The sequence below is a fragment of the Cervus canadensis genome, chromosome 28 (genome assembly GCF_019320065.1).
Source record: "Cervus canadensis isolate Bull #8, Minnesota chromosome 28, ASM1932006v1, whole genome shotgun sequence".
Taxonomy (NCBI): domain Eukaryota; kingdom Metazoa; phylum Chordata; class Mammalia; order Artiodactyla; family Cervidae; genus Cervus; species Cervus canadensis.
In genome coordinates, this window is record NC_057413.1 from 1,584,893 (window position 1) to 1,599,339 (window position 14,447).

At 55.5% G+C, this 14,447-nt stretch overlaps 1 protein-coding gene across 1 annotated transcript; it reads right to left on the minus strand.

The window, feature by feature from the left end:
• Positions 1–945: 945 nt before the first annotated feature.
• Positions 946–12,524, minus strand: LOC122429733 (serpin B6). The gene is made up of 7 exons (XM_043450321.1): positions 12,367–12,524; positions 9,206–9,380; positions 7,319–7,468; positions 4,292–4,409; positions 3,186–3,328; positions 1,644–1,799; positions 946–1,458 (listed from the first exon to the last, which is right to left on the minus strand). The coding sequence occupies exons 2-7, from the start codon at positions 9,368–9,370 to the stop codon at positions 1,054–1,056; spliced, it is 1,137 nt and encodes a 378-aa protein (XP_043306256.1). The 5' UTR covers positions 9,371–9,380; positions 12,367–12,524; the 3' UTR covers positions 946–1,053.
• Between the last annotated feature and the right edge of the window lie 1,923 nt (positions 12,525–14,447).

Consider the following 14,447-nt stretch of genomic DNA (forward strand, 5'->3'; position numbering starts at 1 on the left):
TCGGCCGGGCGCCGGCCCCACGTCTCAGCAGGGAGCACAGGCGGCTGCAGGAACCTTCGTGCAGCTCAGTCGCTCAGTCGTGTCCGACTATTGCAACCCCACGGACTGCAGCACGCCAGGCCTCCCTGTCCATTACCAACTCCCGGAGTTACTCAGACTCATGTCCATAGGTCAGTGATGGCATCCAGCCATCTCATCCTCTGTCGGCCCCTTCTCGTCCTGCCTTCAATCTGTCCCAGCATTGAGGTCTTTCCTGAATCAACACTTCCCATCAGGGGGCCAAAGCATTGGAGCTTCAGCTTCAGCATCAGTCCTTCCAATGAACACTCAGGACTGATCTCCTTTGGGATGCACTGGTTGAAACCTTAGCTGCCTCTTTTCTCCAGTACCAGCGGCAGGATGGAAGGTCACCCGGCATGCATCCATGACGTGGTCTGAAGGCCTCCTTCTCCTGAACAGGAACTGTCTGCTCATCGCTGACCCCGGGGGGCAACTGAACATGCTCAGTGAGTGTGGACGGTCAAGCACTAGAACAGGCCTCTGACCACAGACCCTCCAATGCAGACGCAGTGGTTCGGGGACGGACGTCTCCCGTCTCGGTCCACGGCCCTCCCCTCTTCTGCTGGTTTCTGGAGGGCTCAGGTTCGGGGGTCTCTGAGGCCTGCTCCCCCTCCCTGCGGCTGCTGTAGCCCCTGCTTCGCTCTGTTCTCAGGGGGAGGCCACTGTGCAGAGGAGACAGGGAAGGCCTGCTCATCCTTCCAGGCCCGGAGCAGACAGCGCTCTCCCCGAGGGCCTGGACGGGGCCGGTGGAGGGCGGGCCCAGAGAGCAGGCAGCCGTGCTCCCTGCCTGCATGACCACCGAGCGCCCGCCTCCGATGGTGGCTGCAGCTCCGAGAAGGCGCGGGACACGAGACCACACAGGCACACACACACACACACAGGCGGTCTCCATCAGCCCTTTATTTGTGGACCTTCTCCAAGGTCACTGGGGTTTCAGCTCTTCCAGACATCGGGGAGAGCGGTGAGGAGCACCGGGGCGCCACCAGCACCCCGTCATGGCGAGCAGAAGCGGCCGCAGAACAGGATGGCCCCTGTCTTGCCGTGCTGGATGAAGAAGAGGAAGGGCCGGTCTGCACAGAACCGGGGCACGATCCGCAGGCAGAGCATCACGACCACGGCCCCCGTGGCGGCCGCGGCCTCCGTGCCCTCCTCGATGACCTCCACGAAGGACTTGTGCACGACCTTGGACAGGTGCAGGCCTCGCCCGGACGACATCCCGGTGAAGTCGGCGCAGGCCGCATCGAACGCGTCGGTCATGCCCAGGTCTCTGAGGACACCCTCCATGTCGTAATTCTCCTCCAGCATGAACCGGGGCAAGAACACCTCCACCTCCTCCTCGGCCAGCACATCCGGCTTCGTCCAGGCAACGAATTTCTCGTAGGTCAGGGCTTTCTCCACCTGGAGGAGAAGGTAGAAGATCTCAGGGTCTGCAGCAGCGCTGCCCCGGGCACGGCCCTGTGACCCACACTCTGCGCCCTGCGGGCCCGGGGCGGCCTGCCGGCTGCACACGATTTCCAGGAGCCCAGTGACCAGCAGGGATCCTGACGAGACCCCGGGCCCCGGGGCCGAGGATGCCCGGTTACCGAGTTCAAGTCGGTGCTTTCACTGGGCAGCAGGATGACCATGTTCAGCTCTTGGCCGACGTACGGAAGCACCAGGATCTGGGTGCTTATCTCTTCAATGTAGGTCATTTTAAAGGTGGACTTCTTAAACATCATTTGCACAGGTTTCTCCACGGTCTATAAAGGAAAGGGATAAACCACATGTGGAAACGAGACCCGTGGACACTCTGGACGACTCATCAGAGCCGGTCACCTGCGCACACTCTGTCTTGTCTTCCAGACCCAGCCCAGCTCCGCGTCGTCAGCTATCTGCACGGCTCCAGCTCCCACCCCCGGGTTCCCAGCGCTCAGGCCTCAGGCTTCTCTTCTCCTGCTGACCCAGGAGGGCTCCGCACGGACATTCCCAGCAGGACCTCTCCCCGGCTCCTGCCTACCTGACATCTGCATCTGGATGCAAAGGAGCCTCGTGTCGGCTTCCACACTGGCGGCTCGGTTCCCCCCACACCTGCTCCATCTATACTTTCCCATCTCTGCTCATGGCGACACCACTCCTCCCCAGTCAACCCTGGAGTGTCCTGGGCCCCTGTCCCCCCACCCCACAGCTGACCCATGAACCAACCATGTTGGCTCTATGTTAAAGACATCAGGGCTTCCCTGGTGGCTTGGGGTAAATAATCCACCTTCCAATGCAGGAGACACGGGCTCCATCCCTGGTCTGGGAAGACCCCGCAGCCCTGGGGCTCTAAGCCCTCAGGCCACAGCTACTGAGCCTGGGCTGAGAGCCTGGGACCGCAGCTCCTGAGGTCACGGGCCTGGAGCCCGAGCTCGGCCCCAAGAGAAGCGCCAGTGGAAGGAGCCCCAGCACGGAGCCCAGAGGGCCTCCGCCACGGCAGCTGCAGGAGAGGCTGCGGCCAGGAGAGCCAGCACGGCCGAGAATAAACACATGCAATTAATGAACATACAATACAGTCTGACTTGTGCTTCCTACCCCGCCACGCTCAGCCCAGCCTGGGTCATCAGGAAAACTTCCAAGTAACCTCCCTGGTCCTGCACCCGGGCCCGAGGGGCTCTGGGAGATCAGAGCCACTGGGAGAGGCCCCAGGCTCTGCGAGAGCTCAGAGGAGGGACACAGGAACCAGAACCCGGGCTGGGGAGACCGCTAGGAGGCTTCTGGACGGCCCTGTAGAGAAAGGCGTCTGTGCTGGTAGCTACTGACGGGATGGGGACGGACGGTAGGATCCTGGCCCACGGAGCTTCATAGCCACGGTCTGGAGATTGACCTGGATCTCGGGAATTCTAGGAGGCCCAGAGACCCATGAGCAGCCCCAGGGGATGTGTGATACAAGACGGAACACCCGCGGCATGGACCGCCACTAAGGATACAGCAGATGAGGAGCAGGGAGAGAGGAAGCCAGGGTTTGCCCGGATCCACATCTGGGCCACCACGGCCACAAGAGGCACAGGTTTCTTGAGGTCAGCCTGCTCGCACACTCTGTAAACCAAGGGGACCCCAAGGACCATTTTCAGGAACCTCTTTCCTTACGATGAAACATTCTTGTTCACCTTGCTGACTTTGAATGGCCTTTCCATGGTGTGCTCCTTGTTAAATTGTTCAGCCCAGTTTCCTTTGAAGTAGATGGCATTCACGAGAACCAGACGAGTCATGGGGTCAACTGAATTTGCAGAGAGCAAGTCTCTAATTTTACCTGCAAAGCAGAATTAAAGAGCCAGTGAGCTAGCAGGGTTCCCTGGGGGAGGTGCTGGGCACAGTATTTACTGGCCCGTCCCCTGGAGGAGTCAGGCACTGACCAGAGGGCTCACTGTCCCCCAGACAACCATGGACAGCGAGTCATCTGCTCACTCGCTAGGCTGTGTCCAACTCTCTGTGACCCCATGGACTGCAGCCCACCAGGCTCCTGCGTCCATCAGATTCCCCGGGGAAGTAAGTATACTGGAGCAGGTTGCCATTTCCTTCTCCAGGGATCTTTCTGACCCAGGGATCCAACCCGCCTCTCCTGCATTGTCAGGTGGATTCTTTACCATCGGACCCACCAGGGAAACCCGTACAGGCAGCCTGGCCCCTAAAGCCAAATCAGCGACCAAAACCTTAAAATCTCTACTCACAAAGATACATTGAGTTGCATAAAACACATACAATGAAGAAATCATAAGGGAAGGATAATTCACAGTGACAGAAAAAGGAATCTTCGGTCTACAACGTGAGGGGACTGTCCTGAAGGGGAGAGGTCGAAGCCAGCGTGGCGAGCACGAGAACGAAGAACCGCAGGTGGACCGGGGCTTGACCGAGTGTCCTGCAGTGATGCTCAGCGACCCGCAGAGCGTGAGCTCCGCTGGACAGGCAGGGGGGTGGAGCCCGCATCCAGAGTTTCCCTTCCGCCCTTTGTGAGAAGGCAGACTATATGAACATTACTGCACCAGCAAAAAATCAAAGTGTGTTTGCTCTAGAAAAGGTGCACCAAATACTGATGAGGAGGGGGGAAAGCTAGAGAAATTGATTCCTGATTACATTTCAGGAGTGCATTTTGAAAGTTACAGTTATTCATAGAAAAAATCCATTCCTGTTGACATTTGCTGGTCTTGGGAAAGATCTGATGGGTAATAAGACTGATTCAAATACTATGCAAACAGAAGTACTGACATGTCCTCACCTTCTGTCTTTTCGGCTACCCAGGTGTTTATGTGCTTCCTGGACTCCTCCGTAGCGCTGACAAAGTCCAGCTCTTCCATCTCTGCTTGGTAGAATATGCGGCAGGCATCTCTGAAAGACTAGGAGAGACAGAGTGACAGAATCACATGGCTACTGAAACAGACCACGCCAACAGCTCACTTCTTCACGGCGCCAAACCTCAACACTGATCATTGGATGGTTCCTTGTGGAATGTACAAACGAGTGTGAGGAATTAACCTTCAATCCGGTGTGTCAGTTTTCAGCTACATTGAATAAATGACAGTAAAATCACAGGCTTCCCAGGTGGCACAGTGGTAAAGAATCCGCCTGCCAATGTTGGAGATGTGGGTTTGATCACTGCGTGAGGAAGATCCCCTGGAGAAGGAAATGGCAACCCACTCAAGTATTCTTGCCTGGACAATCCCATGGACAGAGGAGCCTGGTGGGCTACAGTCCATGGGGTCGCAAAGAGTCAGACACAACTTAGCCACTAAACAGCAACACAGCCACTGAGGAGAGGCCCTGTGGCAACAGTGCCGGCAGCACAAGTTCCGGGCTTCACTCCCGGGTGACCCTGGCAAGGTTGCTGCGTCTCTCTGGCTTCCGTGCCCCCTGGAAGCAAGGACGCAGCAGTAGCTACGTCTCAGAGGCGCTCTGAGGACCAGGAGAAGCTGGCTCTGTCTGATGTCACGTGGCTGAGCTCTCCGCACACCGTGGACCCTCTATCTCCTGGTCCAGGTGCCTCATTTCATAGAACGCTCACGTCATTCAGGCTCTGCCGGCCTACTGCTCCACTTCTTCATCGGGGCTTTGGAGAAAGATGGCAGTCTCTCAGTCTAAGGCATAGTCAGGAAGCAAAGTGGTCACCTACAAGCCGATACCTCATCAGACCCTTGGTGATTTCAAGAGCTTTTAAGCACATCTGAAAAGAAGTCTCTGCTTCTCAAATTACTGCTTAGTAAGCAATGACCAGTCAAAAAACAAATTAAAGGAATATCTAATTATACACTGCGATTGGTATTGGGTTGTTTGAATCCTCGATCACTGTGAAATAACTGACAAATATTTCTCATCTTTTGATTTTACATTCCATATCATAATAACGTTTTAAATATCAATGCTTTTCTTCAAATATCCATCAGAAAAGGAAGGAAGTTAAGGAAAATTTGCCAATTTTTTGTGTTTATTGGAAATTTTGTTTTCTATATATCTAACTCTCATACAAAGATAACAATAACAGGAGAATGAGATGGCAACCCACTCCAGTATTCTCGCCTGGAAAAGTCCACAGACAGAGGAGCCTGGCGGGCTGCGTCCACGGGGTTACATGCCTGAGCATGCATACATGAGGGTGGAGGGAGACGGGTTGGTAGCAATAAACTGGTAGAACTAAAAAAAAAAAAGTGACACCAAACTAGCATGTAGCTAAGACTGATAAAAACAAGTAAACCAGGTTGTAAAATAAACGCACACCGTGCTGCAAATCTTTACGGATGTTTGACCTCATGCTGACTACATGCACTTTACACCACCTGTTTTAAAACAGTTAATTTAGGTCTGAAACAAGTGTGAAAAACAATGAAAAAAAATCACATAACAGAACAAGATCACTATCCTAAACATACAAAAAACTCATTAAAAAAAAAAGACATAAAGCACAGAAGTAAAACTACACAAAGGACATATAAACAGGCAATTTTCAGAAAAGATACAAACGCTTGATCGACATGAAAAGCTGCTCAGTCTCATGAACAATCAGGATGTTAAAGGCTCAGCACCCGCAGTGCTGAGCAGAGGGTGGACGTGCGCACCTGCTACCCTTCCTGAGGACGACGGGAAGGGCTGCAGCCGTCGGGGCGGGAATGATGCAGAATTCACTGAGATCTGAGAGCCTCCCTCTGTCCCTTCCTTCCAAAGTCCGTCTGGAGTAGCAGGTACGCACAGGACAGATCCACACACACACACACGGTCCCTGCTGGCTCGGCCCGGGCTGGCCCCACCCCACGCCCACCCGGGGGGCTGGCGGCTGCATCTCAGTACAGCCACCCTGAGGACGCTGCCCACCACCGTGGGAAAGGGTGGGGCGGACACACGCTGTTGGTGAGGCTGAAGCTCCCACACTGTGGCCACCTGATGCCAAGAGCCGACTCATTGGAAAAGACCCTGATGCTGGGAAAGATGAAGGCAAAAGGAGAAGGGGAAGACAGAGGATGAGATGGTTGGGTGGCATCACCAACTCAATGGACATGAGTCTGAGCAAACTCTGGGACACAGTAGAGGACAGAGGAGCCTGGCCTGCTGCAGTCCACGGGGTCAGAAAGAGTCGGACACGGCTCAGCGACTGAACAGAAACAGACACACATGTCGTGAGATGGAAAGACTTTCTCTATGCACAGGGGACAAGCCCTTATACTGGGCGTGGGAGGCCAGGGCGTGAAGAGAGTTTGGGAGGACTCTGGCTTTGTCTGCATTTTTATTGAATAAGGACACACTCAAAGATTACTGAGCTGTTTACTAAAAAATTTTTTAAATCATGAAAGCAGTGTAATTAAATAGAACCAGAGTAAAAAAGACAAACACTGTAAAAAAAATTCTGCATAGGAAAAAATAATCAAAATATTTACATGTATAAAAAAATTGAACAAGTCTCACAATGCACAAAAATCTTCTAACATGTGAAAAACAACATCAGAAATATTCTTTTTGATCACTTCTTTGTTTGGGCCAACTCATCTGCAACTGTGGTATGATCCGTGTTAGTTCTCTGACATTCATCTCATCGAAGCTTCACGAACATGTGAACAATGCTGTCACATGTGAACAATGCCTCCTCTTACAGGCAATGACCGATCGGTTCCAGGAAGCGTGAGGTCATGACTGGAGTCCCACTCCCCGCCCACCGTGTGGGTCTCAGCCCATAGGGCCTCAGCTGCACCACAAGGCCCAGCTCCCGCCTCCTCACGACCTCGGTCTCTATCTGCTTCGGGAAAACGGGAGTATGACTTACCGAGAGGAAATCGTAAGTCTTCTCTCCAAAGAGCCTGTTGGCGGTTCTGAGCAAGTACTGTGTGCCGGTCCTGTTAACTTCGCTGAGAAGGTTCTGAAAACCCTGGTGGACATCTTCACCTCCGCCACTGCTCGTGCTTAGAGAAAGGGTCTGATCAAAAACACATAAAAACCCACAACTGCAGTACGCCCTGACTACAGGAAATGAACACCAAACTGAAGTCAGCCTAGGAACCGTACTGATCCTCACCACAGCTTAAAGCAAGACTCACCCAAATAAAGGCAGAATGCCTCTGGGAGCCCCCCAGCCTGCCTCCCGTGGGGGTCAGACAGTGACGGCGGGCACAGAAGTGCCCCTCGGTGAACCCAGTGCCCTGAGCTTGCGGTCTGCCTGCAGACAGGGCCGGCGGACAGGCCTCCCGTCTCTGCACAAACAGGCCACGGCTTCGGGTCTGGACTGGGTCGGGACAGGCTCTGACCAGCGGGACACAGGAGAAGTGCCTCTTTCAGGCCCGGGCCTTCATAAAGGCCTGGCAACTCCACGTTCGCTGTTTTGCCCCTTTGCCAGGGTGCAGAGATGCCCAGCCATCCTGCTGGGTCCTCGTGACAATGCGGGAGAGCGGTCACACAGAGGAGAGCTCCTCGCGAGATTGGGGCCGCTCCTGGATTACAGGAGCCCAGCGGGAACTGTGTGGCCAGGACGCAGAGTCTCAGGCCCGGACCAGGTCATTCCCGGTCGTCGGCGGTTTGACGGGAGTCACAGAGAAGGTCCAGACAACCAATCCGCCCGATTCCGCCGTAACTCGAAACTAAGCCTGGCACGTGCTTTGCACCCAGCTAACGGCCAAGGTCATAGGTCCGGGGGACGCCACTGCTTGAGGAGAGGAGCTTGGGCAGGAGCCCTGGAGAGACGCCCGTCCAGGGCGGGAAGGCCGGCCCTCCCCCCGGAATCAGAACCTGCACAGGAGGTGCCCAGAGAGGGCGGCCCCTTCAGAGCCTGGGAAGCGGGAGGGGAGTCAGTGACGAGCACCAGAGGGGACTGCTCCCTTTTCAGGCAGAACTTAAAGGGAACACGTGCGTCTCCCAGGTGGCGCAGTGGTAAATGATCCACCTGCTGGTGCAGGAGACTCAAGACTTGCGGGTTCGATCCCTGGGCCGGGAAGATCCCCTGGAGGAGGACATGGCAACCCACACCCGTGTTCTCTCTGGAGAATCCCATGGACAAGGCGCCTGGAGGGCTAGAGTCCACGGGTCTCAAAGCGCCAGACACGACTGCACGGGAGCTCCCCCGTATTTGCGTCCTAACACTTGCTGGGTGGAGAGTGCAAATGCTTCTCACTCCCAGCCTCTTCAGATGGCAGAGGACCCTGAAAGTGATGGCCTTAGGGCAGAGGTCAAACTCAAGGTCTAGGCTCAAGGAGGGGGATCAGGACTCTTAAACCTGGAGACCCTCTGGACCCCCGGCCCTGGGAGGGGTAAGGGCACCCCCATGAGGGAGGGCTGTGACCCCCACGGGGACAGAGGTCAGCACCCCGCCGCCACTGTGGCCCAGGAGCTGACGTCCACACCCCGTGCAGCCCGCCTGGGGCTGGCTCTGGGCGTCTCGGCAGGACGGGCCTCGGCCAGCAGGGCCTTGGGCAGCGGGTCCAAGCAGAGGCTCGATGAACGCTTGCTCATTCAAGCCTGTCCTGCTGGAAACGGGTGCTGCGCAGTCAGGAGCCCCAGGCCACCAGCCAGAGAGACACTGGACGGCAGGCCCAGGGATGGGGCAGATGGGGAGCGAGGCTTGTCTGTCGAGCAAGGCCTCTGGGATTCGGATCGCGGACACCGGCTCACTAGCCAAAGAAACAGCATCTGTCGCCACCCAGAACCAGCTTCCCGAACTTACCTGGGACATCTGGGCTGCGGTGTTGCCCCTGGCCCCCATGAGGACCATGGCCAGGGCAGAGGAGATGCTTAGGGGTGAGATAAACACATTTTTCGAGTTGTCTTCACCCAGCTTTTTCAGAAGGGTCAAGGCAAAGGTGCCGTTGGCTTCTGACAGCGCATCCATGGTGGCGAGTCTGAAAGGATGGATTTAAAACCAGTGTCACTTAAATTCAGGCCACAGGTCGACCGCGTCTCATCTGTTCTGTTGTGAGCACCAATGCTCTGCTTTGATGAGCAAACAGGTACACGCACAAAACTCGGTGTCCTCGGGGTTTCCCCTGCTGACCCAGGCCCAGGCCCTGTCACCCGATCGGGACAAGGGCCTTGGGACGTGCCCAGGTCCACCTGCAGGGCCCGGCCTCGGAGGTCACAGCCCCGTCACGGAGGGCGTCTGGTCCAGAACAGGACACTGTGGCGTTGGGCGGGGGTGCATGAGCGTTCAGGGCCTTTCTGTGTGTGGTGGGAAGGGATGAGAGCTGAGAGACCCCAGCTCTTCACCAGAAAGCCGCGTCCGTGATAGACACTGTCCTGGGAAAAGAGAGCAGGTGAGCCCGAGGAAAGGGCCCCAAGTCGCAGGGCCTGCAGGCTGGCAGCCCCCCTCCAGGCCCTGCATCAGCTCCCTGCATGAGGACGGGGAGGCACCAGGTAATCTGTGCTCCTGATGGGGTGCAGGGCAGCTCACCCCACAACACTCCACTGTAGCACAGTGACTGCTCTGAATTAAGGAGACTTGAGAAACAGCTGTTGCAAAGTGTATACTCTGCCCTTCTTCTGTTCCCCCTGAAAGCTGAAAATAAATCTCCATGTGCAAATACCCTCCCTGGACCAGGAGGTAGAGAGACATCTTTACGTCCAAAAAGGGAAACAGAAGGCTGAAAAGGCTGTTCAAGACACCAGCAAACCCTGTCACTCCACGAACTTGCTGCCCAAGCAAAACCCCCTTGATTTGTCAAATCTTCACACACACAAAGCCACCTGCCTTGTCCCTTCTTGAGTCTTGTATCTTTGAGGTTCCTATACGCACAAAATTCAGTGGGGTTGGTTTTCTGCCATTGATTTGTCTTAGGTCAATTGAATTACTAGACCAGCCAGGAAGATCATAGAGGAGAGGAAACACTCCCCCCACACACATTGTCTTCCATCTTTAAATCCAATTTGTTGGTTAATAGCTAAGTCGTGTCCAACTCTATTGTGACTCCATGAACTACAGCCTACCTGGCCCCTCAGTCCATGGATTTGCAGGCGGGTTCTTTACCACTAGCGCCACTAGGGAAGCCCTCATGGTGGCTTAAAGGTGCCTTAATTCCCCATAAATCTGGTTTCCTGGAGTCGTGGCTCCTCTGTTGTCCTCGCTTGGTCTGTGTGTGTGTGTGTGTGTGTGTGTATGTATGTATGTATATCTGTGTGTGTGTGTATGTGTGTTTGTGTATGGGTGTGTGTATGTGTGTGTATATGTGTATGTGTGTGTATGGGTGTGTGTGTATGGGTGTGTGTATGTGTATGTGTGTGTATCTGTGTGTGTGTGTTTGTGTATGTGTATGGGTGTGTGTGTATGTGTGTGTGTATGTGTATGTGTGTTGTGTCGTGTGTGTGTCTGTGTGTATGTGTGTTGTGTGTGTGTGTGTGTATGTTTATGGGTGTGTGTTTATGTGTGTGTATGTCTGTGTATGGTTGTGTGTGTGTGTATGGGTGTGTGTGTGCGCGTACATGTGTGTATGTATGTGTGTATGTGTGTGTGTGTGCTTATGGGTGTGTGTGTGTGTATGTGTATGTGTGTGTGTATGTTTATGGGTGGGTGTGTGTGTGTGTGTATGTGTGTGAGAGATCTAATGTGTCATCGGGATGGTTCCTTCTACTCTATAGATTTACTGAGGGGATTACATCGACTGACACCTGGCCCACAGTCGGTGTTCAATAAATGGTGAACAGCACTGTACACAGTTCTCCTTCTTCTGATGTCCAGGTCTCGTCTCAGGTCCAGAAAGCTTGGCGGTAAAGGTATGTGGCCTTCCCGGGGGTCTGACGACAAGCCCTTTGTGTGGTGTAGCCTGCTCTTCGTGCAAACAGAAAAGAACAGGGGTTCCATTTACTCTCATTTCCTTCTTGCTACTGGCTGGAGTTATCAGGCCAGAAGCGGAGTTGTAATAATACAACACTCTGGACTGAAATTGGCCTCATGTGGTTCTAAATACTTAGTTTACATGGCCAAGTAGGACTAAAACCGTGACCTTTCTCTGGGGTGGTATAACGCGGAGGGTGCAGTTAGTCACCAGTTGTGGGGAGTCCTAGACATGCCACGCCCCAGAACACTGATAACCACAGCCCTTCCTGTTCACAGGGACCTCAATCCAAGGGTTACTTTGCACACGCCCTGTCCGCCGCGGTCCTACAAGCACACCAGCAGGCAAGCACACAGCGTGGCAGGTACCTTTGGTCCAGAAGCCAAGGTGCCAGCAGGACCCGGCCTCCCCCAGCAGCTCATTAGTCCTGGCAGCACGTGAAGGTTCATTTCCCATACTCTTTTTTTCTCTCCCTCAAACTAGAGCTTTATGGGGGCGGGGGGGTGGTGTGAGGAGAGAAGGGAAGAAAGTAACTCAAGTGCCAACTTATCTAGTACCCAGGTGCGACTAAAGTTTCTCCCAGGCCCTCTTGCCCTGATGATGCCTACTCTCGGACTCTTTCGCCGGCAGCTCCTCTAATGAAAATAAAAACAGCCGTAACAAGCTCGGAAATAGTCCTCATGATTATCCTCTTAGGCCTGAGGGACCCTGAGCGCAAGCCGCGCGGTGGGCGGGAGACCGCTGGGCGCCGGGTCCGCCTGGGCACTATGGCCGGCTCCTGTCCGGCTTCCGGCCTCCACCCGGGTCCCCCGGGTTCCCAACGCCTGGCCCTCGCCCAGGGTCACCTGGCGAGCGGGGCCCGGGGAGGCTGGGCGCCGCCCCCATGAGGGTCCTCCGGTCCCCCTGTCCCGCGGCGGAGCCGACACATTCACCGCGTCTTCACCCCCGCAGCGGCCGCCTGATGCGAAAGGAAACCCAGTCCGACGCGCGGCCCCGCCCGCCGTCCGCCGCCCGCCTCGCGCGCAGGCCGGTCTCGCGGCCCCAACCTCCCCACACGTACCAAGGGCTCCCTGAGGGGGCTGGACTGGGACAGAGGCGCCGGGCCCAAATACCGCGGCGGGAGGGACGGGCGGGCCGGACCGGGCCGAACCGGAGGGCGGGCCGAGCGGATGGGGCGGTGGCCGAGCCGGAGGGCCGGGGCCGAGCGGGAGGGGTGAGGCCGAGCGAGAGGGGCGGGTCGGGCCGGACCGGAGGGAGGGACGGAGTGGGAGGGCCGGACCGAGTAGGGAGGGGAGGGACGGGCGGGGCCCAGCCGGAGGGGCGCCCGGGCCGGACCGAACCGGACCGGAGGGCTGGCCTAGAGGGAGGGCCGGACCGAAGGGCGGTGCCGCACGGGTGGGGCAGGGCCGAGAGGGAGGGGCGAGCCGGGCGCCAGGTGCGCCGCGGGTCCGGTCTGGCCCCAGTACGGGGAACGCTACCCGGGGCCGCAGGCGCGGGTGGAGCGAAGGCCCGGCCCTCCGGAGCCCTTCAGCGGGCGAGCCCGCGGTCTTCGCGGGGCGCACGGGCTGAGACTTGGTTCCGAGGTGCGCCGCCCGGGCACCTGGGCTTGAGTCTCTGCGCGGAGCCAGGCGCGCTCCGCCGGGTGCACAGAGGCCCGTGTGAACCAAGCACCGAGGGACCCTGGCCTGCGCCCGGCGCAGCCTTGGAGGGCGGACAGGGCGCGGGTGACCGCAGTGGGGAAAATGCCAGCCTCGTCTGAAACATGACAGGTTCCGTTTGGAAACCTCGGAGAGCTGGGGGCGTTCCTAAGGGCTCAGACTGTGAAGAATCCGCCCGCACCGTGGAAGACCCAGGTCCGATCCCTGGGTGGGGAAGAAGACCCGCTGGAGAAGGAAGAGGCAGCCCACTCCAGTATCCTTGCCTGAGAATCCCATGGACAGAGAGCCTGGGGGGCTACAGGCCATGGGGTCGCAAAGAGTCCGCGGGGACTGAGCGACTTTCACCTTTAGATAGCTTAGTGCCTTCTCTGCCCTAAAGCCTAAGCCAGGGGCTGTCAGCAGCGACCCTGTGCTCACCTCTGGCCGGATAACTCATTGCTGTGGGAGGGCTGTCCTTGCCCCGCTACCCACGAGAAGCCAGCAGCCAAGCCCTGGTGTGAGTGCCTTGGTTTTATTTTTGGAGTAGTAAACATTGAGGGGGGCTCAAGTATCTCATTTCTACCCTTAATTTCTCCAGCCCTTTTCACCCCACGTTTATTCACTTGGCTGTGTCCTTCCAGCTTATCTTTGTGCAGAAATAAGCAACGTATTGTAAAATGAGAAATAAAATGGAGTCACTGTGACAAGGGGTTTTAAACAGAGCTGAAAGTCCATCAAGGAGATGGACGTAGGCCTCGGCCTCAACAGGTGGAATCAGGAATGTTTGAACTGGGCCAAACCGCAGACACTCCAAGGACTCTGCAAGAACACCTGCAATTAGCCACAGGAAGGGACTTTCCCCTTTTGCCGGGGTCCAGCCTCGGCAGGATCCAGGGGGTACCCTCAGGATGAATGGCGTCGGCGAGAGATAGAAGACACCTGAGACTAGCCTTGATAGGGCCAAGTCTGTCTGTATTTTTTGACAACAGTTTTTATACCCTCACTCAGAGTGTATCCAGGATACAAGATGCTCCCTCATGTCTATACAGGGTTAGTTTACATTACATCAGTTTGTCCTTAAGGAAGAACAAGATGCTTTCTGCATTTTGTTTCTATAATAAATCTTTACACATTATCTTTTGGCCTTAGGGCTTATTAACATTTTATGTTAAGTCAGGTGAATGTAAGCCTGTTTTCTGTTTCTGTGGTGACCTTAACAGAAGAGTTACAGTCTCATAGGGCAACAGGACAGCATGTCACAACATAATAAAAATATGACCCTGTTAATACGAACATCAATTCTTCTGCAAAAGTTGTCAGTTAAATTTATCTAAAAGTTTTACCCCATACAGACTCTGTGGCTCTAATAAGGCGGCCTCTGCCTAGCACTCCTGGCTAATAATTAACAACTATTTCATTGTTACAATACTGGGGCTAAGCTCTTATTTTTCTAGATCTATAACTATATTAGCAATGGTTTCCATAGCACAGCCTTAGCACACTA

Bases quoted from the DNA above. Each gene is read 5' to 3' on its own strand.
- LOC122429733 (XM_043450321.1), bottom strand. From the start codon at position 9,370: ATGGATGCGCTGTCAGAAGCCAACGGCACCTTTGCCTTGACCCTTCTG. The intron at 1,800-3,185 runs GTGAACAAGAAT...TTTCCTTTATAG, and splicing joins GGCCATTCAAAGTCAGCAAG to ACCGTGGAGAAACCTGTGCA. The intron at 1,459-1,643 runs GTAACCGGGCAT...CTTCTCCTCCAG, and splicing joins AAAGCACCGACTTGAACTCG to GTGGAGAAAGCCCTGACCTA.